The sequence below is a fragment of the Leptodactylus fuscus genome, chromosome 4 (genome assembly GCF_031893055.1).
Source record: "Leptodactylus fuscus isolate aLepFus1 chromosome 4, aLepFus1.hap2, whole genome shotgun sequence".
In the NCBI taxonomy this organism is placed as follows: domain Eukaryota; kingdom Metazoa; phylum Chordata; class Amphibia; order Anura; family Leptodactylidae; genus Leptodactylus; species Leptodactylus fuscus.
Window position 1 is genome coordinate 185,359,148 of NC_134268.1, and position 25,142 is coordinate 185,384,289.

General features: G+C 45.8%; 1 protein-coding gene across 1 annotated transcript in view; it reads left to right on the forward strand.

The window, feature by feature from the left end:
- Window positions 1–9,378: 9,378 nt before the first annotated feature.
- The window catches only part of LOC142200849 (solute carrier family 22 member 13-like), a 38,336-nt gene continuing 22,572 nt past the window's right edge, over window positions 9,379–25,142 (forward strand). Inside the window, exons 1-2 of the mRNA XM_075271493.1 lie at window positions 9,379–9,759; window positions 19,272–19,375. Of these exons, the coding sequence (XP_075127594.1) occupies window positions 9,379–9,759; window positions 19,272–19,375 (485 nt within the window). The remainder of the gene's footprint in view (window positions 9,760–19,271; window positions 19,376–25,142) is intronic.

Here is a 25,142-nt window from a genome sequence, read left to right on the forward strand (position 1 = left end):
AATTAATGTTCACTATTTACATCGCACAGGATCTGTTTTATAGTTTCCGTGCAATGTTATTATGACCTGTACTAATACTATGTCTGCTATAAAACAGATACTGTGTGATATAAATGGTGAGGGGACCCCACACAGTACAATCTACCCCGCAGTGCCCCCGACACACAGTACAATCTGCCCCGCAATGGCCCCCACACAGTACAATCTGCCCCGCACTGTCCCCCACACACAGTACAATCTGCCCCGCAATGGCCCCCACACAGTACAATCTACCCCGCAGTGGCCCCCACACACAGTACAATCTGCCCCACAGTGGCCCCCACACAGTACAATGTGCCCTGCAGTGACCCTCACACACAGTACAATCTGCCCCGCAGTGGCCCCCACACACAGTACAATCTGCCTCGCAATGGCCCCCACACACAGTACAATCTGCCCTGCAGTGACCCCCACACACAGTCCAATCTGCCCCGCAGTGGCCCCCACACACAGTATAATCTGCCTCGCAGTGGCCCCCACACACAGTACAATCTGCCCTGCAATGGCCCCCACACACAGTACAATCTGCCCCGCAGTGGCCCACACACACAGTACAATCTGCCCCGCAGTGGCCCCCACACACAGTACAATCAGCCTTGCAGTGGCCCCCACACACATTATAATCTGGCCTGCAGTGGCCCCCACACACAGTACAATCTGTCCCGCAGTGGCCCCCACACACAGTACAATCTGCCTTGCAGTGCCCCCCCACACATTATAATCTGGCCTGCAGTGGCCCCCACACAAGATTATACCTGTATACTACATAGTATCCCCCTCCCACACAGCATGAAAGGTCCACAGTAGCCCCCTCCCACACAGCATAAAATGGTCCACAGTAGCCCCCGCCCACACAGCATGAAAGGTCCACCGTAGCCCCCTCCCACACAGCATAAAATGGTCCACAGTAGCCTCCTCCCACACAGCATGAAAGGTCCACAGTAGCCCCCTCCCACACAACATGAAAGTTCCACAGTAGCCCCCTCCCACACAACATGAAAGGTCCACAGTAGCCCCCTCCCACACAACATGAAAGTTCCACAGTAACCCCCCCCCCACACACAACATGAAAGGTCCACCGTAGCCCCCTCCCACACAACATGAAAGGTCCACAGTAGCCCCCTCCCACACAACATGAAAGTTCCACAGTAACCCCCACACACACAACATGAAAGGTCCACAGTAGCCCCCTCCCACACAACATGAAAGTTCCACAGTAACCCCCACACACACAACATGAAAGGTCCACAGTAGCCCCCTCCCCGGACAGTACACATACACAATATACTTACCTGAAGAGCTGCCGGGGTCCTCTCTTCTGTTCACTGCGCATGCTGATGACCTAAGTCATCACGCCCGTGCTGGTTCAGAGGTCACACTCTGTAGTCAGTGTAGGCTGCGTGGTACGCGGGGCCCACACTGAGCTACACTGACAGCTTTCAGCTGGATGTGCATTTGCACAACCAGCTGAAGGCAGCGATCGCTCACTAACGGGGAATCCTGCACCGGGCGACTGCACGCGTGCCAGCAGAGGGGGCTCTGCGTGCCCTCTCTGGCACGTGTGCCATAGGTTCGCCATCACTGGTCTAGACCAATGGGTTTTTCTCTGTTTTCTGTGATCTTTCTATTATTAGTTGTCTTGGTCCTTGGATACCTGTTGGGACTGACTGTAGGAAAATAGAGAAGAATAACAGAAAGACTAAAATACTTTTCTCCCATGTAGCGCAGCACAGGCTTACATCACGCACAAGTCATAGTATATTTGGTACATGTGATTTCATTTACAAGGAAGTAGTTTTTTTTTCCCCAAAAGAAGGACCTCCTAATGATTTGAGGTTCTCATTTGATATCTTTCAAAGCAAGACTCTTGTTTTATCTTATCACAAGCCATCAGCCTCACCCCTGTGAGTATACTCTTGCAGATTTATGATAAGATGTTTTTGGTATTGGTATACATCCCAGATAGGAGTGCAGGTGATAGCGCCCCCTGGGGTATGATGACATTTTTAAACAGTTTACCCAGGTCCACATCCTGATACATTGACAGCGGTAAGTGATGGGGTAAGATTTGGTGACTGCACCAGGCTTCGTACCCTGGCAAGAGCAAGATCTCCGTAGTCAAATCCTCCATCACAGCAGCCAGGAATACTGGAGCATTAGCACTGAAGTGTTTGCCATAATTCCCTTTCGTCAGAAAGCGATGAATACGGCCAACTGGAAACTTCAGGCCAGCTCTGGATGTTCCCCTCTCCCTGCTTATTCTGCTGCGTTCTCTCTGAGACATGTTCATAAGGAACAGAATGGCTACTATGCAAGACAATAACCAAGAATGAGGGGAATAGGTGGCGGGAGCTGCTATTTATACCCAGTGCTGCTGTCTGATTGGTGGAAATATGGGCGGGGCCCTTCTCTGATTGGTGGAGAGGCAAACCAGCTGACAGCTCATAATGGCTATTACCTCATAGGTGGTTCTATTTGTTTGTGGGCGGGGCCCTTTTCTGCTCGGTGGAGAGCCAGGCCAGCTGCTTTTCAGTTCACTGGCCATTAATGCTGCCCTCTGGTGGAAAGTCAAGAAAGAATAAGTATCATTATCATCATTTAAAACCTATTGCAAAGTTGCTTTATTTTTTAAAAAATTTGATACTCTAGTAAAGATTAAAAAGATTAACCGGTTAAGGACCGCTGGCCGTAAATTTACGGCCAGCAGTCCTGGTCTCTAAGACCAGCCGATTGTAAATTTACGGCCGGTCTTCAGAGACTCACTAGGCAGGGGGTGGGGCGGGGGGAGGGCAGGTATTAGGTGTTACTAACACCTAACCACCCCCTCAACAACATTCAGTCGGACTCAGTTCCGACTGAACGTTTTAACCCTTTCGATCGTGCCGTGAAACATCACGGCGCGATCGAAAGGGATCCGCCGCATATTGAAGCTGATCGGCACCCCCCGCGGCGAGATCGGGGGGTGCCGATGTCAGTAAAAGGTAGTCTGGGGTCTGGCCAGTGACCCCAGACTACCGGAGCCCCCACATACCTGGTTGATCCTGCCGACCGATGGAGGAAGTGAGCGATGTGTCTCACTTCCTCTACTGCTTGCAGGACACGAGCAGGCTCATGTCCTGCTCGTGTCCTGCAAGCTACTATACAAAATCAGTTGATGCTTTCATGAAAGCATCAACTGATTCAAGTGTCCTAAAGGGACACATGAAAAAGTTAAAAAAAAAAAGTTAAAAAAAAGTAGTGTATGAAAAAAGTAATAAAGTTATAAAGCCCAAAAATCCCTTTTTCTCTATACAAAATGAACTATATAAAAAAGTACTAAAAATTAATAAAAACAATGCATATTTGGTATCACCGCGTCCGTAACAACCTGTACAATAAAACTGAAATAATATTTAATGTATACGGTGTACATCTGAAAAAAAAAAAACGGAAAAAACCCGCCAGAAGTAGTGATTTTTCACCATATCACCTTACAAAATATGCTATAAAAAGTGATCAAAAAATCATATGCACCCCACAACAGTACCAATAAAAAGCGCAGGTTGTCCCGCAAAAAATAAGCCCTCAACCAACACTGTCAACCGAAAAATAAAAATGTTACGCCTCTCATAAGATGGCGATGCAAAAATCCCTGATTTATGTCCCCAAATGTGTTTTTGTTCTGCAGAATTAGTATCGCATAAAAAAATAGTATAAATGAGGTATCGCCGTAACCGTACCGACCCGCAGAATAAAGGTCACATGTTACTTTTACTGTGCGCTGCATGGCGAAAAATTTAAAGGGTACAACTCAATGCCAGGATTTTATTTTTTTTTAAATCCAGCAAGAAAGAGTTAATAAAATGTATTCAGTATGTTGTAGGCACCCAAAAATGGTGTCATTACAAAATATATCACATCCCGCAAACAACAAGCCCTTATATGGCCGCGTCACCAAAAGAATAAAGAAAATATAGCATCTACCAATGTGAAGACAAAAAAACCCAAAATCGCCAAATTATTAGAATACAACTGGCGGCGTCAGGAAGGGAATGTATAAGCTGTGTCAGTGTACTTCAGGAGACACCCCAGATTTACAGTTTACAAGGGAAAGATACCAGAAGTGACCCCCAAAATGAGCCCCAGAGTGACTCCCCCAATCATAGGAGCTACTGGGACATAGTAGGGAATTTGGTGTCTGCAATGTACTCCGCACCGCTTACACATTCCCTCTTCGCCATCCGCTGTGCAGTCATGTCCGGGATACTAATACTCACTACACCCCCTGAGAAATTCTTTGAGGGGTGCAGTTTTCAAAATGGGGTCACTCCTTTGGGGAATCCACTTTTCTGGTACCTTACAGGCTCTACAAACATGGCATGGCGTCCAGATACCAAACATCTGAATCTGTACTCCAAAAGCCTCATCGCGCTCCTTCCCTTCTGCGCCCTGCTGTGCGCCCAAACTGCAGTTTATGCCACATGTATGACACATGTATGACACTGGTGTACCCGGGATAACGGACGTAATGTCATATGTGGGTATAAACTGATATTAGGGCACAGCCGGACACAGAAGGGAAGAAGGGTTATTGGGTTTTTGGAGCGCAGATGGTTTGGTTTTTGGATGCCATGACACTTTTGCAGAGACCCTAAACTTGCCCCTACAAAATGGGGTTTACAGTTACCTCCAGGTCTCTCCAAAAGGAACATGGCCCCCAGAAAGTCCCTCTAAATCTGTACCCCAAAAGCTAAAAAGCGCAGTGCTCCTTCCCTTCTGAGCCCTCCTGTGTGCCCAAGCAGCAGTTTACACCCACATATATATATTTTTTGCCCCTCGGGATGGCCCCTTAATAGTTTTAGGAGTGCAGGTCTCTGACAACACAAAGTGGGTGCAATGTATGGGGCACCGAAATGGCATATTTCTTTCAAAATTTAAATTTTCATTTTGGACATTCATTTTTTGGAAGCATTTTAGGCACAAAATGATAATACCCCTTGATTCATTCCTTGACAGGTGTAGTTTCTAAAATGGGGTCACAATGGGGGGTTTCCATTGTATTGATACTTTAGGGGCTCAGCAAATGCGACATGGCACCTGAAAACTATTCCAGCCACATCTGCCCTCCAAAATCCAAATAGCTCTCTTTCCATTCTGAGCCCCACCATGTACCCATACAGCAGATTATGGCCACATATGGGGTATTGCCGTGTTCAGGAGAAATTTTGTAACAAACTGTGGGGGGCTTTTAATTCTTTAACTACTTGCAAAATTAAAAATATGGCGCTAAATGGACGATTCATTGGGAAAAAAAGTAAATTTTCATTTTTACATCCCAATGTTAATAAAATCTGTGAAACAGCTGTGAGGCCAAAATGCTCAGTATACCCCTAGATAAATTCTATGAGTGGTGTAGTTTCCAAAATGGGGTCACTTTTAGGGGGTTTCCACTGTATTGGTACTCTAGGGGCTCTGCAAATGAGACATGGCACCTAAAATTATTCCAGCAAAATCTGCCATCCAAAAGCCAAATAGCGCTCTTTCCATTCCAAGCCCCGCCATGTACCCATACAGCAGAATATGGCCACACATGGGGTATTGCCGTGTTCAGGAGAAATTGTGTAACAAACTGTGGGGGGCTTTTAGTCCTTTATCCCCTTGTGAAAATTAAAACTTTGGGGATAAAGTGACATTTTAGTAATTTTTCATTTACACATCCCAATGTTAGTAAAATCTGTGAAACAACTGTAGGGTCTAAATGCTGACTATACCCCTTGATGAATTCTGTGAGGGGTGTAGATTCTAAAATGGGGTCACTTTTGGGGGGTTTCCATTGTTTTGGTACTCTAGGGGCTCTGCAAATGAGGCATGGTGCCTGAAAATTATTCCAGCAAAATCTGCTGTTCACACACCCAGTGTCGCTCCTTCCCTTCCATGCACTGCTGTGTACCCAAAAATCAGTTTACGCCCACATGTGGGGTATTTCTGTGCACGGGAGAAATTGCATAACAAAATGTGAGATGCATTTTCTCCTTTAACCCTTTGTGAATGTGTTAATTTTAGGTCTAAATGAATGTATTAATGAAAAAAAATAAAATGTCTAAATTTCACTGCCATATTATTTTTATTCTTATGAAAAACTTAAAGGGTTAACAAACATCCCAAATGCTGTTTTGAATAATTTGAGGGGTGTAGTTTTGAAAATGGGGTGATTTATGGGGGTTTCTATTATACAGGCCTTTATAATTCCTTACAGAACTGAAGCGGTCCCTAAAAAATTGGTTTGGGGAATTTTCTTGCAAATCTAGAAAATCGCTGTTACACTTGTAAGCCTTGTAACGTCCAAAATAAATTAAAAGACAATCAAAAGATGATGCCGATATAAAGCAGAGATATGGGAGATAATATTTATTTATGTATTTGGGTGGTATGACTATCTGCCTGAAAAGCAGAGAATTTCACATTTTGAAAATTGCAATTTTTTCCAAATTTCCATCAAATTTCCTAGTTTTTTTTATAAATAAATACACAAATATTGATTAATATTTACCACTAACATGAAGTATAATGTGTTACGAAAAAAACAGTCTCAAAACCACTTGTGTAAGTTAAACCGTCTCAAAGTTATTGCCATTTAAAGTGACACATGTCAGTTTTGAAAAAAAAAGGCCTGGTCTTTAACATACTTTTGGGCCTGGTCCTTAACCGGTTAAATCTCTGAAGATTTACATAGTAAAATCAGGCCATTAAATCAAGCCTTCCTCATATAGGTCAGGGTTTGCTATAGTGTATCAGTGTAGACTATTATAGCAATACACATTGAAGAAGAAATTCTTCTTTAACCCTTTCACTGCCAAGGGTCTCTGGAAATGTTGCACCTCCAGTAGCCAGAGCAATTTTCACAGTTTTGAGATGGACAAATCAAACCTAAATGGCAACATTAAAAAAGCATCCAACCCCCGTACCTATATATTTTCTTAAAGTAGACACCTGCAGCATTGTCAGAATGCCATTTAGTACTGTATACGAACAGGCACCTTCATGCAATGTTGATTTAAAGTGACTCAGACTCCCAAAAACACGAATACAGAAGACAGGCAGGATTTTGCTGTTAATCACTAATATGTTAAAAATCTATACTGCACCTACCAAACTGTGACTGTGAAACCAAAATCTAACTTTTTTGAGATTGCACAGCATACCGTATATAAAAACACAATTTAATAGTTCATATATACAACCACCTTCATGCAGCGTTGCCGCAAACAGAGATTGCAAGCAAAAATTGCACAAAAATTCAAATTTGACACTAGTGCGGATTAAGCAATCCCTTTCTGCAAACAAAATGTACTTTCCAAAAAACGGCAAGATATGAGGAGTTCATACATACCACACATGTATATATTTACAGGGGCGGGTGTTAAAGAAACGCCAAAATTGCAGAAATGCGCCATCACATTTTGTGCAAATTAAATAGGACTTTACATAAAAATGTTATTTTCCATCCCCCTATAATAATTTTCGCAATCTATACGTTCATCTCTAGTGATAATCGTTATTGCTATTATTTTAGTGTGTAACGGACATCACTAGAGACGTATTTTACTGTAGAAAGCTCAGGTATAGACAGGACGGGCATTGGGTGAAATGTAAACTTTATTCACGACTTTGTGTATTTGTTGTGAAAGTGTTTGGTGCAACTTTTTTTGGCGCTGCGACCTAGACAATGGTAAACGTCTGGGTCACAGCGCCAATAGACTTCCTGGTTATGTTAAGTGGGTATTACATAAGAATACCCACTAGTAAAGCTCAGGGGGAATTGTATTGTACGTGCATGTGACAATCAGAGATCAAATGTATAATATGCTCTCTGATTGGCAGGATAAGGGTTAATAGGGACAGAAGAGTCCCTGCCACCCCCCCTCCTGGTGTCACATACAAGTAATGCAGAGTCAGATTATTTCTCTGTCCTTGGGCACGCAGCTGGGCTGCTCGTGTCCCCTTCCCTTTCCTGTTACATTTCGCAAATTGCTTGCTTAGACAGGAGGGGGAGACACTTTAGAGCCCTATATCTTTGAACTGCATGAACATATCTTGATGCTTTAAAATGCATTTTAAAGAGGAGAATCTAATCTTTAAAGTTATATAAAGAACTTGATGATAGATCTTATAGTTTTGGAACAATTGCGGAGGCAGCTGCCACAGGGCCCAGGACATTAGGGGGCCTGGTGACAGCCGCTACAGCTGCGTTTTTTTTTTTTTTTTTTAATAGGCCATTACAGGCCCTATTTACTTGCCGATCCTGGCTGGGCCGGGATCGGTAAGTGACACCGCGGGCCCCACAAATACTATCATTATACTCGGGGGTCTTTGCAGACCCCCGAGTATACTGATTGGAGGCCCGGGAGAGGTAAAGGAACGTAAAAAACAGTGTTACTTACCTCTCCACGATCCTGCCAGGCCTCCTTCCTACTTGTCTGATGTCACATGAACCCAGCCTGCTTCCCGGGTCATGTGATGTCCGACGTCATAGAAGAAGGTCGACAGCGGACAAGACAGCGTAGGAGCCGGGGGACAGGTAAGAAACAGTAATTTTTATGTTTTTATTCCCCCGGGTCTCCGATTATTATACTCTGGGGTCTGAAAAGAATTGTTTATGGGTGTCCACTATGTGCTATAATACTGTGTGCAGGGGCCACTATGGGGCATAATACTGTGTGCAGGGGACACTATGTGCTATAATACTGTGTGCAGGGACCACTATGGGGGATAATACTGTGTGTAGGGGCCACTATGGGCTATAATACTGTGTGCAGGGGCCACTATGGGCTATAATACTGTGTGCAGGGGCCACTATGGGCTATAATACTGTATACAGGGGCCACTAAGGGACATAATACTGTGTGCAGGACTTTCTAAGGGACATAATACTGTGTGCAGGGCTTTCTAAGGGACATAATAGAGTATGGAGGAGGGGGTCGGTTGAGGTCTTCGGCGTCGCTGTCGGTTGGGGGGGGGGGCCCATGTCCTGTGGATAAGGGATAAAAGTCTATAACAACATAACCCCATCAATTTACACCACGAAGATGTTCTATTACTGATTATTGATGACTTGTACCTATACATGGGGAGATCATAAACCAGTAAAAGTGATTATCTATAGAACGTAATGCTATACCGTATACAGGTAAACTAATAGAAGTGAATATTTGTAAACTGTAATGATACTCTGTATACAGGTAAATACAGTATGTACAAGCCATATAAATAGGAGACTTTGCCTTTTTACAGGTGTTTCTAGGATGCGGTTAACCATTAATTTCTACCTGCTTGTCCCGTGCGTTCATTACTTTGAATCAGATGACAATGACGGACTTTGGGGAAATCTTAAAACATGTTGGAGAATTTGGTCGCTTTCAGAAATGTTTGGTCTTCATGTTGAGTTTCCTTAGTTTTTTCAATGCCTTCCATATGTTTGGACAGGTGTTTATGGGAATCTCTGTGCCTCACCACTGCAATACCAACTGGATCCTAGAGAAAAACCCAAATCTTACTGAGGATGTGCAGCTGAATTTAACCATTCCACGCAATGAACATGGAGGCCACGAGCAATGCATTATGTACAGTCCAGTGGATTGGGATATAGAATCTATTCATATGTATGGCCTGAATGACACGGTGGTCTGTCAGGATGGTTGGGTGTACGACACATCACAGCAGAAGTCAACACTGGTCACTGAGGTCTGTAAATAAGTAATTAATTGATTAATGTTTATTAATGTCTAATCAATAATGCATTTTGCATCAATAATGACCAAGAAGGCACAACGCCTGTACAGACAACCTTTGTCACTGTGTTAGCTGTGACTGAAGTCTAACATCAAGGTGCAAAGCAACAGCTGAGACATTACAGTAATACAAATACACCATGTAAGGCCTCATGTACAGTACATGGTCGTGTGCATTGTCAACGTGCTAGATGTGGTTTTCACACTGACCCATTTATTTCTACGGCCACATGTGTATTTTCATGGTCCATTGAATGGGACAGTGTGCCTTGGGTGAAACTCAGGACAGGTCCTGTTCCTATCCCTTTTGCAGCCTGTGCTCACTGACATCAGTGAATGGGGCCGTGGAGACATGGGTGACACATGAATGTCATCCATGTACCATCTGTGCAGTTTAATCATGGCACAATGCAAAAGACAAAAGAGAATCTGACAGAACCTTCATAGTAAAAGAAGGCACTAAAACTTGTGCAAACATTAAGGTTAAGGCCCCACTTTGTGAGTTTTTTTTTTTTAATTCAAAGAATTTTTATTGTTTTTTTTTTCAATATGGGAGGGGGGTGAAGGGACATGGGGAGGGGGGAGGAGAGGGAGGGGGGTAAAGGGAAGGGTAAAACAAGGGTAAAACATGGGTAAAACAAGGTACATACAATAAAAGTAAATGCAAGCGATGCAGAGCAACCAAATGTAGCACTGAAATGTGCAATACAAATAGAAAACAGCGTTCAATTAGACCGCCAAAAAGAGGCAGAAGAATAACAGTGCGTAACTTATTACAAAACACGCATAATATCAGAAACATTCCTGTTGATTCAAAAAAAAAATGCAGTGGAGCAGAGTAGAAAGGAAAAGGGTTATAGGTGGGTAAGAGGCGGTCTGAAAAACAGAGAGACTGTAGACAATATAAGTCAGAGAGTGTCTTCAGTAGGGGTGTGTTCGCCTCCAATAGTTGTGCCATGAGCTCCAAACCTTTTCATATCGATCATGCGTTCTCCTCGCCCAGCTAAGCAATTCTTCGAGTCTTGCAATATCATGAACCGTGTTCTCCCAGAGACACAGAGGGGGGGCAACTGGTTGTAGCCAGTAGCGCGGGACTAACAGCTTCGCAGCTGCCAGTAGGCTCGTAACAAGTCTGTCTCTAGTCGGTTTATAGGTGTGATTCGGTCGCGCCAGGAACAGCACTTCAGGGGTTAGGTCAATAGCGGAGCTGGTGATTCCTTCTATCCGCTCGGCGATCGTGTCCCAGAAGGTTTTAATGACTGGACAGGTCTACCAGATGTGCAGATAAGTGCCATCTCGGGCTTTGCATCTCCAGCACTCTGAATCACTTCTTAAGCCGTGTCTAGCTAGCCACTCAGGCGTCCGGTACCACCTGGATAAGATTTTATAACTGTTCTCTTGCAGGCGGATGCACGTGGAAAAACCATGTGAATGATTTAGGGTATTGTCCACTTCATCTTGTGTGAGTTGAATTCCCAGGTCTTTCTCCCAGGAGGTGATATATGCAGGTTTATAGCTAGTCGGAGGGGTGACAAAGCGGTGCAATATGGAGGAGGTTTTCCCGGAGCATCCTTGTCTGTGATAACAGCATCTTTTCGAAAGGTGTCAGTTGGATTCTCAGATCAGATGAGTCATTTAGCTTGTTCAAGAAATAACGGACGTGCTCAGCATGCAAAAAAGACAATTTTGGAAAAGTTGGCGACTGTGAGAGGTCCAAATTCACCTTATTCTGGTCCATGTCCCACACATCTTGTAATCTCAATTGTCTAAAGGAAGACCACACTGAATCATACTTGCGCTGTCGCTCGCCCAAGGTGTCAGGTACTAAGGCGACCGGGAGCAACGGCGATGGGTTAGGCGCTAATTCCGGTCCGTAAGCTCGCCAGGTCTCGAGTGCACCTCGAAAGAGGGGGTTCTTGGCATCTGGATGTAGCGTTGTCTTGCGTGCCAACCACAAGTCCCTTAGTAGGGCAGAAGATAACTGGACGGTGCTGACCTTGATCGGAAATAAGAGGTGAGACCACCAGCTAAGCTGTATAGCCTGGTAGTAAAGATGTGTGTCGGGGAGCCCGATTCCACCCTGCGATCTGTGCTTGACCAAGAGAGACCACGGGAGTCTGGGTACTTTATGTCTCCAGATGAATTTTGTAAACATTGACCTTAATGAGGTAAAGAAGACCCTTGGGATATATATGGGTAACATAGCCAATTTATAGAGTATTTTGGGAATGAGGTACGTTTGAATAAGGCTCTTCCTACCGAACCAGGACAAAGGGAGATGCTGGTAGGAGTCCAAATCTTTCTGCAAGGATCCAAGCAGAGTATGGAAATTTCTATCGTATAGATCCTCAATCTTCTGTGTGAGGTGTATGCCCAGATATTTGATAGATGAAACAGCCCATTGGAATGGAGAATTCGTCTGTAGGGCAGTCACTCTCTGCCTATTTAAGGAGATGTTAAGGATCTCGGATTTCTCCAGATTTGCTTTATACCCGGAAACCTGACCATAATCCGTCAATATGACAGTGATCCGAGGGAGAGCAACTTCAGGATTGGTGATCACAAACAAAACATCGTCTGCAAAAGCGGTAGCAGAGGTGTGGACTTGTCCGGACTGCATGCCTTGAATCTCTGGATCTTGTCGGACTTTCTGTAGTAATGTCTCAAGTACAAGGACGAAGAGCGTGGGTGAGAGCAGGCATCCCTGTCTGGTCCCATTCCGGATTTGGAACGCCGTTGACAATGTACCATTGACCTTCACTCTGGCATAGGGTGCTGCATATAACGAAAAAATAGCTTCTACAAAAGGGGGAGGGAAGTTGAATCTTAAGAGAGTAGCCTTCATGAAGTCCCAAGAAACTCTATCGAATGCCTTCTCGGCGTCCACCCCTAACAAGACAAGTGGGAGATTATCCTTCCTAGCTTTGTGAATTAAAGATAACAAACGAGCCGAGTTATCCCGTCCCTCACGGCCTACCACAAAGCCTGATTGTTCCGGATCTACAATTTCGGGGATTAACAGCTTCATCCTGGTGGCGAGAAGTTTGGCCCAGATCTTCAGGTCTAAATTCAATAGAGAAATGGGTCTATAATTACTGCAGGAGGTCGGATCTCTTCCCTCTTTAGGGATGAGCGCGATGTGAGCCTCTAGGGTCTGGGTCGGTAGACGTCCACCTTGGAGTAGCTCATTGCACATTTTTGCAACTGGAGGTATCAAGGTCGAACGGAATTTCTTGTAATAGAGAAGGGGGAGGCCATCCGGGCCTGGGCTCTTCCCGGTCGGAAAGCTATCAAGCACATCCTTCAGCTCTTCGTGGGATATGGGGTCCATCAGAGATTCAGTCTTGTCAGGAGATAGCGTGGGCAGAGTAAGATCCTTTAGAAAGCTCTCAATCATCACTCCTCTGTCCGAACCATCAGTGTCTGTGTCAAGGGAGTCTAGGTTGTATAGACCAGAATAGTACTTCACAAATTCTTGTGCTATCTCCGAAGTATCGCTAGCTAGAGAACTAGTCCCAGTTCTAATGTTTGATACGAACGTCTTTTGTTTGGCTTTACGTATCAACGAGGACATGAGTCGACCCCCCTTATTGCCATGTGCGTAAAGTAATTGGCAAAAGTTCAAATGGTGTTTTGCTGCTCTCATATTAAGCCGATCTAAGAGTTCTTCCCTCAGTGTCGTAAGATCTCTCGGCGTGGCTTCAGCTTTAGTCCGTTTGTGCACCCTCTCAAGTCTCGCGATGTCACTGAGAATAGTGTCAAGTTCAGCCTGTTTCGACTTCTTCACTTTCGTTGCCAATGATATCAGAACTCCTCTAATGTAGGCTTTGTGCGCCTCCCAGACTACCGGAGAGGCGACATCAGGAGTAGTATTATATGCAAAGTAGTCCTTTAGATGTCGGTCTATGAAGTCTTGATTGTTCTGAGAGTCCAGTAAAGACTCGTTCAATCGCTACGACCACTGACCCTTCGGAACTTTTCGGAGTTGCACATTAAGCAAACGGGGGAGTGGTCAGAGACTGTGATGGAACCAATTTTTGCATGCGAGACTAGAGGTAAGAGTTCACGGGAAACAAATAAATAATCAAGCCGGTGGTATGTCCCAGCCGTGGGGGAATAGAAAGTAAAGTCTTTGCCCTTAGGGTTCAAGAATCTCCAAGAGTCGACAAGATGCAGGTCCTGAAGAGCTCTGTTGATCGCGCCTACCGATCTCTGGGATAGCAGTGCTTTGGGTGCAGAAGAATCAATCAAATGATTGAGGGCCACATTGAGATCCCCTCCCAGTATCAGATGGCCTTCAGCGAAAAGGCTTAGCGAGTTTAAGGTCTGGATGATCCAAGAGGTCTGATTCTTGTTGGGTGTATAGAGAGACGCCAAAGTATAAGGGACTGATGCAATATGACCCTTAACAAATATTGCGCGGCCATCTGGATCTGCAAGCATAGCTGCACATGTAAACGGTACATTGGTTCCTATGAAGATTGATACGCCTTTCGATGCCGAATTAGGGTGGGTGCTGTGGTAACTGGTTGGGTAGAATGTCCCTGGCAATTTCGGAATCTTCGAACCTTTGAAGTGGGTCTCTTGTATGAAGGCAATATCAGCTTTCCACTTGTGGAGAAGATGCATCACATGGTGTCTTTTGTTCGGAGTATTGAGTCCATTTGCATTTAGCGTCACAAGATGCAAGACGGCTTCTGATTCAGAGGACATTGCCAGTGTCGAAGACTGGAGCTCGGCACACCTAAAATAAGAGGAGAAAGAGTCCCAAGGAGGGGAGAAACAACTAAGAGTGGAATGGGTGGGGGGTGTGCAGAAAAGAGGAGGAGCAGAGACAAGAGAACAATAAACAATAATTATCCTCAAATCAATGCATCAATGAAGGGTATAACACTGCTCTAAGAATATACTTCTGTTGAAGCAATAGCAAATGACGACTAGAACTATTGCTATATAAGGGTCTATAACAGTCAAATATCAATTAGACAGTAGAAAGGCATCAATACAGTAACTACCAAGGTAGTAAAATACAAAAAACAAAACTGAGATGAAGACAAATAAAGGACGCTGTCACGCCCAAACTTCTCTTATATACTATGCACAAGAAATACAATTTGCGAACAAACCATAGTGGGATGACACATTAGAGCAATTGAAGTAGCAACCAATGGAGGGAAGAAAAACACTAGCTGATAATAAATTGTCTCAATAAACAGAAAAAATAGCTATAACGACTCAACGTCCATTGGAACATAAGCGGGGCAAGAATCTCTTCAGACATCTAGAACTATCCCACTAAAACACTTATCAGGTAAGATCTCTATGTTAGGGCAAGGAAAGAATTAACGATCTCCCTGTCTCGTATCCAGCCCACGGAGGAGCTGTTTCTTAGCTTTAGGTGACCGAAAACGCCCCGGAGTATGCAAAAGTCCGGACATGTTGGAGGTGGGTTCTGCAGTGGCAGGCTCTCCGGGCATTGGCAGCCAAGATGGAACAGAAACGGGGGGGATGCCCAGCGGTTCCCAGAGGTGATCCAAGTCTCTAGGGGTGAAGACATTAAACCGTCTCCCATTCTTTATTATCGACAAGCCAAAGGGAAACAACCATGCATATTGAATGTTATGAGACTTCAGAACTTCCAATAGTGGACGCATCGTACGCCTCTTCTGGAGGGTGGCTGGGGCTAGATCCTGGAATATTTGTATGTGTGCATTCTCGTAAATTAAATCTTTCTTATCTCGTGCTGCCTTCAGTATTGCAGACGTATGAGCAGAAGAAATGAGTCCACAAATTATATCTCTAGGGGGATCATTATCTCCAGGTCTCGGTCTGACCGCCCTATGCACTCTTTCGATCTCCACCCTCCCGGCCTCCTCCTCACCAAGCAGCGATTTAAAAATTTCACAAGAGATCTCTGGCAAAGACTCAGATGAGAACTTCTCCGGCAGACCACGGATGCGCACGTTTCAACGCCTATTCCTATTTTCTAAGTCTTCAAGCAAGAGATACGTCTTATTAAAGTGTTCTGAGTGAGAGTCTACTTTACTAGCTAAAGCGGAGGCGACTTTCTGGGATTTCACTTGTTTAGATTCCAGCGTGGCAACTCTTTTGCCCAGGGCCTTCATATCGGAGCGGAGTTCAGCTATTTCAGTAATGAGCGGGAGAAGGGCCTGAGACAGGGCTTCTTTCAAGAAGCCTTGGGTGATAACGGTAGAATCAGAGTCCACATTGGAAATGTCCTCATCAGAGTCAGGGGTGCAAGTTTCAAAAGTGCCACACTCTTCAGCCTGGGCCTTGTGTGCCGAGGCGGAGCGGTGTGAGCTTTGCTTTTTCAGGAATTTTTGCATGTCGGCCTGAGAGTTAGAATGCTTTTGCTGCGACTTAAAGTTTGGGGTTCTGTCCCTCCCTGTCCTGACCATATCCGTGCGTGTCAGCTTATTGGGCGTAAGACAGCGTCCACGTGAGGAATTCAAATAGACATGTTACTTAGGACCAGTGTCACGGGAAAGAAAATGAACAAATATACGTTGCAAACACGACCCCCTCAACTCGGATATACCAAAAAATAGAAAGGAAGATGTCCAGGAGAGGGTAGGGAAATGGACAGGCACTGAGACTTTGCAGCTGGAGGAGCTTCCCTGGTCTTTGCGTAGAGGCTCAACACTCCACTGCCTGTCTATTAACAAATACTTGGGCTAGGTAAAGGTCTCCAGTGAATGAGTAAGTCCGGGTAGGCAAGCACAAGATGGTGGGGGATAGCTGTAGCGTGTTTGTGGTGGAACTATGGTGGAACTATCTCCTCCTAACTACCAACAGTCCAGAACAAAATGAAAGCAATGGAGAGGGTCAGATGAGGAGTAGGCACAATGCAGAGGGAAGGTGGGAGGGATGGGGACCCAGGCAGCAAGAGGAGCCTCCCTGGTCTATGTGTAAAGGCTCTGCACTCTGCTTCCCGGGTACAGCGTGCTGATGGCTACAACTGTCTCTTAAAGATGGAGGGTAGGGAGAAGAAGAAGGGCGAGACCAGAGTACAAAGGAGAGAAGGGATGACCGCAGTCTGTGTACTTAGCTGATAGCAGCTGGTAATGGCGACGGTCCTCACAGTCTAGCCGCGGCTTCCACGATGTCTGTAGGCAGGAGCTGTTTGGTCCCTCCCTCCGCAATGCGATCGCAGTCGTCTCCGGCCGCTACTTCACCCGCCGGTCTCAGCCGCCCCAGCCGCGAGTCCGCTCCAGAAGTGCGCCACAATGAGGGAGACGTTGTCCAGAGCGGGCAGGACACTTCGGAACAGCAGAGGAGGAGAGGAGAGTGCCGACCGCCATCGTCAGCCGCAGCTCCCGGTCCGGGATCAGCGCCCTGTGCTTCCGGTGTAGGCCTCAAGATGGCGGGCGGCTCCAGCCAGCAAGGTAGGCCGCAGGTCCCAGAATGGAGTAGCGACTCCGAAATTCAGCAGGTAGCTCCAGAATCAGGTGCACGGAGACTGGGGGTAGTCCCTTGGAGCAAGGTCTTGAGAATGGTGGCTGTGTCGAGGCCGATGGAAAAAGATACAGGCCAGCGATGGCGGAGCTCAGCAAGAGCACGTCTGTTCGCCTCGGTAGGTAAGCCCCCACTTTGTGAGTTTTTCCCGCAGTGCTTTTCACAGAAAGTCCACAAAGTTTTCCTCTGCTGACTTTCTGCATCAATTATACCTAGACAGAAATGCTAGCATCTCCATAGGTGTCATTTAGTAGTGTGTGAGGGCAGATTCATACTATTGTTATTATAGACTACTGGTCCTATCCATCATAGGATGAGACCAATGAACTTTAATGGCAATTGAGTGACTGATGTAGAAGAAGCCCCATCCACCTGCATTCACTTTAATGTATATAAGATATGACAGAAGCCGTCTTCCATATTTATTTACTTTTCAGATGGAAGAAAAAATTGGACCTTCAGGACTTTTTGTTCCCTTTCATCATATTTTTACATGACAACAGACAAAAATGAGGGCAGGGCCGTTTTAACACATTGGAGGGCCCAGTGCAAAGGTTTCATACGTGCCCCCTCATCACCACCTGCCACAAGTGACCATCCAGACATTTTATATTATGATGTCCCTCTCCAGTTGCCCCCACAGTATGCATTGTCCTCCTTCAGTTGCCCCAGTTTCTTGTCCCCCTCTGTACATTTTTTACAACTGTACCTGCCCCCACAGTTTCTTGTCCCCCTCATGAGTACATAGTCCCTAGAGTATATATTGACCCTCCTATTACCTTCACTACAATGGATAACAAAATTAAAGAAAAAAAAACCCTATACTTACCTTTCATGGTTCCCCTGTTCTCTTCTGTCCCTGATCCATCTTGGAGTCTACAGGGAAAATCATGCACAAAGTAAGTGACGTTATGATATTGAGCATATTGCTTCCAAGACACTGGGAACAAAGACAGTGGTCCAATGGTGAAGCAGAAAGTGGATGGATGCAGATGAGTTGTAGTCGGACCTGCATTCGAAATGTAGGGTTGTCCCATGGGGGCCCATGCAGCCATAGGGCCTGGTACAAGTACACTGTTGGCTGTATGGTTAAAGCGGCACTGGATGCAGGAGGTTTCTTCTCCATCAGTCACTCTATTGTCATTAAAGGGGTATTCCCACGTTGCATACTCACCAATCTTCACTGCTGTAAAATCTTCTTTCTTCCTGGTTTCTTGGTGGGTGGGGTTTCACATGCAACCTGCCGTTTCGCTCCGCCCCCAAATTAGCATGTATCTCCGCCCACCCATATTGGACTATGAAGTACAGGCAGCAGCAGCTCTGCCATAATGAACACAATTATATTAGCTAGCCTGATAACTGGGAGAACAGAAGACAGTTCAGAAATGAAAGCAGCTCCTCTCCTCTATCTGATAGCAGGAAGCTAGGTCACGTGGTGTAGACACAGGAATAGCTAGAAACACAGGCTCGCTCCCGTGTACTTAGCCCCTCCTCCCTCCCCCCTGAGAGCAGCAGATACATCACTTGACTCATGAGCAGCTAAGTCAGGGATGTGGCCACAAAGAATTGAATAAAGTAAGATAGTGCACAAACAAAGCAGTTTTGCTGAAACAATGTATTTAGGAAAAGTCTTACATTCACATTAACAAGCAGTATAGATAGGATCCTTGTGATGGGACAACCCCTTTAATGTCTGTTGCTCTGATCCTATGATGGATGAGAACAAAGAACTATCATAACAGCCCCTTACTATCCTCCATATTACTGTGACCTGGGGAACCACATTGTTCCCTTCTGAAGACATTTTGAGGCTCAGGAAAGCAGTATTTGACTGACTAGCTGCCTCTCCGTGCCCTGCACATATCAGATAATTCATTATAAAGGTTTTTCACACTAACTTATATTAATATAGATAATACTAAAATATTTAATCATGCTTAGATATTATTACCACTGTAATAGCCATTTCTGCCTTTGCTTTGTTTCAAGTTTGACCTGGTATGTCTCAGAAGAGAACAGGTAGACATATGTCAGTCCATTTATATGCTTGGATTCCTCATCGGATCTGTTATTTTTGGTCCCTTAGGAGACAGGTAAGAAGGAATATTTAATAATTTATATGCATGAAATAGAAGGTTGGTCAAACTCAATTTCACAAGAGAAAATAGGCCACGAGACTGAACAAGTGTCTCGCAGGACATGTTACCACTAAATCATTAATGGGAATTTCTTAAGATATGGCCTGCTAGGGTTTCTGGTTTGGGAAACACTGGTCTAGACCAGAGCCGTAACTAGGAGTGGCAGGGCCCCGTGGTGAACTTTTGACATGGACCGACGCTGGCCCCTGCACACATTATTATGCCCCTTTATGGACACCCTACTCTAGGGGTTTTTTAGATATAGTTTTTGTATAATAATCGGAGACCGAGAGGGGATACAAACATAAAAAACACCGTTACTTACCTATCCCCAGCTCCGCTGCATTCCCTACTGATGGCGACCAACTTCAATGACGTCCGGGACGTCACGTGACCCAGGAGGCCTGTGTCACACGCATACGGACGCAGGCTCCGATCGTGTGACGTAAGAGACGTAACAGAAGTAGGCCCAAAGCCTACCTAGAGCCCGGAGAGGTAAGTAACACTGTGATTTATGATCCCTTACCTCTCCCGGGCCTCCGATCATTATACTCCGGGGTCTAACCCCCCCGAGTGTAATAATAGTGTTTGTGTTAATAGTGTCCACTTACCGGCCCCTGCCATGATTGGTAAGTAAATAGGGCCCGTTACCGGCTGGAGTAGCGGTAGAGGCTATCGCCGGGCCCCTAATGTCCTAGGCCCTGTGGCGGCCGCTACCACTGCTACCCCAGTAGTTACGCCCCTGGGCTTTAGATCGGGCCCCACGGGATGGAAATGTCACGATTTGACCGTGGCAGAGATGCCTCAGGAAAAATCGTAGTGTTTTATAGTCAGTGCAAAGAGGATGGGATTCTAGAGAATCCCATGTCCACTTTGCTGTAAATACTGCAGAGTGGACACACCGCGATTTCCCGTTGGGGCCTTAGCCTTATATAGTTTTACAATTTTACACATACATTAGATTTTAGAATTATTTGCGATAAAAGTTAAGTAACTGTGTAAATACATTGCATTAGTTATCTTTTACGCTAAGTCCACATCTGCGTTCAGACCATAATGGGGTCCGCCGGGTTTCCACCTGAACAGGGTGGAAAAATGCAGAGAGAAAAACGCTGCTTGCAGGACTTTTCTCTCCGCATTTTTAAAGCAGGCTGGGGAAAGGAATACTCCAGCGTAGACCCAGCACAGGTGTGAACACAGCCTTAGTGATAATAGTTATAGTCTACATTACATCTCAAATGCAGTCAAACTGATGGCCTTTCTGGACAACCTACTTCTTTTCATATCTTGACCACAGATTAACTTGGCTACCATTGTACAAGACATCGAAGATTGAGGAGCATTGATAAATTTTACCTTACTCCTGACAGGCCTAGCCATGTCACATACGTTGGTATTCTCAGACTTTGGTGGCGATCTTTTTCGCTGACTTATTTTGGGGTACAAATCATTAGAAACCCAGCAAATCTTTACATAATGAACCTTCACATCTTTATGAGGTCTCTTAAAGAGGACTTAGCCACATGGAATGGCTTCACACTCTCATGATTGGAATGAGCTAATCTTCTAAAGATGATCTTTTCCTTGATTACTTTACTTATTCAACGTTCTCCTTCTTGATCTACGGCCTCAGGCTATTATGACCCTTTGAGATCCTTCACATGGTAGGGCAAGAGACACGTGTGCGGTTCTCCAGCTCTTAGTGCGGCCTAGAATTACTGGGAAGATAAGCTTTCTGGATATCCGGTTATATAATCTAGTGGACAACTTGTGAATTATGTTAGACTGGTTTAAGACTAGAACGCATTGGAGACAGTGTCCTTTGGGCAACTGCGGTCAACTGCAATCTGAATATCTGATCCTGCAGGAGTCTCTAGTGTGTAAGGAAATGAAGAAGATTAGAGCGAACAAAGCGGGAGGACCTGATGGTATAAGCGCAAGAGTTCTTAAAATGTTCAGTGACCAGCTGTGTGGAATTATTACGCACATGTACAATATGAGTCTAAAGCTGGGAGTGGTACCTCAACTGTGGAAAACATCTTGCGTGGTACCAGTCCCAAATAAACCTAACCCGATGGGCTACAATGACTACCGACCAGTAGCACTGACATCTCACCTGATGAAGGTCCTAGAGAGACTGGTCCTGACACACCTACGCCCCCTAGTGAGCTCCGCTCTGGACCCCCTCCAGTTTTCCTATCGGCCGGGCATTGGGGTAGATGACGCCATCATCCACCTTCTTCATAGAGCTCTCTCTCACCTGGAGAAACCCGGGAACAGTGTGAGAATAATGTTCTTTGATTTCTCCAGTGCGTTCAACACCATTCAGCCAGGACTACTGAAGGAGAAGCTGAACCTTGGTGGTGTGGACCATCACCTGTCCAACTGAATACTAGACTACCTGACAAACCGCCCTCAGTATGTGAGAGCCCAAGACGGTGTGTCTGACACTGTGATCTGTAGTACGGGGGCACCACAAGGTACAGTTCTTGCCCTATTTCTCTTCACACTGTACACTGCTGACTTTAGGCACAACTCATCCAGCTGTTACTTACAGAAGTACTCCGATGACTCTGCTATAGTCGGCCTCATCACTGATGGTGACGATAGGGAATACAGAGACTTAAACTGGAATTTTGTTGAATTGTGCCAGCAGAACCAGCTCAGGATTAATGCTGGGAAGACCAAGGAGATCGTGGTGGACTTTAGTAAACGGAGAGGTGCTCCGACCCCGGTGGAGATCCAAGGAACATGTATTGAGATAGTCAGGACCTATAAGTACCTGGGTGTACTCCTCAACAATAAACTAGACTGGGCTGATCACCTGGAGGCGCTGCACAGAAAGGGCCACAGCAGACTCTACCTGCTCAGGAGGCTGAGTGTTAGGAGTATTTTGTGTCGTGGGTATTGGTGCACACCTTCTGACTTGCTCGCACGCACTGTTGGTAGGCAGCTTGATTTCCTGGTTCATTAGTCTGTCCTCCCATTTGCACCTGGGAGGAGTGGTCTCTACTCTGTATATAAACCCATGCCTCCCATGGTTCTGTGCTGAGTGTCGCTTTTACAGAGCTAGGCCTTAGCAGGAGGAGTAGGTGGTTATCTTGGATAGAGGAAGTTCCGTGGTTGGTTTTTGGGAGGCTTTGGGTGAACTAGCTGGTTTGTGTGTTTTCCCTTCTGTGTTCACCAATCCTCCCTCTGTGTATAATTGACTGTGTGAGTGAATTGCCTTATCCTTTGATTTCTACTCAGTTTCCCTGTGTTTGTTTCCTAGTGTACGGTTCCTTCCCATATTGGTTTGGGGAATTCCTTTCCTACATGTTTCCTGTGTGCTGCTTGTGTTGTTAGTCAGCGCACACCCTTGTCAGTCCCTGTCAGTAGCAGCTTCACTTGTTCGTTAGGGGTGACCCCCTTTAGTCTCCAGTCCCTAGAGATCTTATAGGGCATTCCTTCTCCCACTTCCCTCTAGGCCTACGGTGTCAGTGAGAGAGGAGCTGTCGGGGTCAGGTTTAGCCTGAGAACAGCCGACCTACACCTGTGAGGCAGGGACCGGGTTAGCTAGTGGGAGTAGTGCAGGGCGAGATTCCCTACTGCAATCCCTTAGCCCCGTTGCAGCTACCTGGACTGACATAACAGTACACTCAGCCGGTAAAAAAAAAAAAAAAAAAAAAAAAAAAAAAGGTTCGTTTGCATTATGACGGACCTGAAACAGTTGTACCAGGCGGTGCAGCAGATCTCCACTGAGATGGAGGGGATCAAGCTACGAATGGATGCCATCCAAGCTTCTGGCGTATCTCAAGTACAGCAGTTGGCTCAACACACAGCCTCTCAGGTGGAGGGCATACAGAGGCAGGTGAGTAGCGCCCCTGTGGGTCGGCCTCTGGAGCCAAAAGTCAGCTTACCTGAACCCTTCCGAGGTAAGAGGTCAGATTTTTTCTGATTTCAAAAGGACTGTCTTTTGTATTTCCGGCTACGGCCGTTTTCCTCCGGTTCTGAGGTACAGAGAGTTGGGATTATTATTACTTTATTGAGAGATGATCCCCTCATCTGGGCACATTCGTTACCAGCCGACTCAGCTTGCTTACTAACTGTAGAGGCGTTTTTCTCCACAATGGGGTTACTGTATGACGACCCAGACAGGGTACGCACGGCTGAGTATAACCTACGACGTGTGGTGCAAGGGGATCACGCTATAGAGAAATATTGCACAGAGTTTCGTAGGTGGGCAGCAGAAGTACACTGGAATGACCCCGCTCTACTTAGTCAGTTTGAGACAGGGCTCTCGGACCAGGTTAAAGATCATCTAGTTTCTCACCCTGTTCCTGGAGATCTAGATGAGGCCATGCAGCTGGCAATTAGAGTTGGACGGCGCCTCCGGGAGCGTGGAGACAAGAGTCCTGGGGGGGTTAGCCCTCCTCAATTCTCTGTTTTTGGAGAGGACCCGGGGGACCAACCCATGCAGATTGGGGCCACTGTGCGAAGTGCTAGACCCAAGAGTGAAGGGTCCCGCACAGTACGCTGTTTTGTGTGTGGAGGAATGGGACATTTAGCAAGGGTATGCCCCTCCAGAGAATGGTTCGCCAAGGAGGGTAATAACCCCAGGTCTATTGAGAGTAAGGGGAGAAAACCTACTAAGGAGGGAGGTGTGCATATTTCCTGTACTCAGACTGCCGGGTTGACCCTTGATGGATGGGTAAATGGGCAGAAGTGCCGGATTTTGGTTGATTGTGGTTCGGCAGTCAACCTTATTGACTCAGAGTTTTGCGAGCAACTAAGGGTGAGTCCTTTGGTCTTGAAGTCTCAGATACCGGTGTGGGCTATTGATAAGACCCCTCTACAGCAATCTGTCATCTCCAAACAGGTGGAGGGTCTGGAGTTTATTGTGGGTGGCCACAGGGAAGAGATTGACTTGTTCTTGTTGTCTAAATTACCAGCACAAGTAGTGTTGGGGTGGCCCTGGCTGAAGCAGCATAACCCTATTATCAACTGGGAGACCGAGACAGTAGTTTCTTGGGGGCAGGGGTGTAATGGTCGATGTCTGCCCATATCCGTGATGTCTTTGTCTATAGATAATTTGCCTCAAGAAATATGTGAGTTCAGGGAGGTCTTTGAGGAAAGGGCAGCCAAGACATTACCACCACATCGCACCTATGATTGCTCGATTAAATTTATACCAAATGCTGTGCTACCCAAGACAAGGTTGTACAATCTCACTATTCCGGAGAGGGAGGCGCTCAAAGAGTATATTGAGGGGAGTCTAGAGGTGGGGCATATTCGCCCATCTAAGTCCCCAGTAGCAGTGGGGTTTTTCTTTGTTAAGAAGAAAGATGGAGGGTTGCGCCCTTGTTTGGATTTTAGGGAGATTAATAAAATCACGGTGCGGAATCCCTATCCCATTCCGTTGATCTCGGATCTATTCAGCCAGATTACGGGAGCCCGCTGGTTTAGTAAAATAGATTTACGTGGGGCGTATAACTTGCTGAGAATCAAGAAGGGGGATGAGTGGAAAACAGCGTTTAACACACCCCTAGGACACTTTGAGAATCTTGTGATGCCTTTCGGTCTAACCAATGCGCCCGCGTTTTTTCAGAATTTTATTAATGATGTACTAAGTGCCGTCATAGGGAGGGGGGTTGTGGTCTATCTGGACGATATACTCATTTACACCCCGGATTTGGAGACTCATTGGGAGAGAGTGAGAGAGGTTTTAAATCTCCTGAGGGTT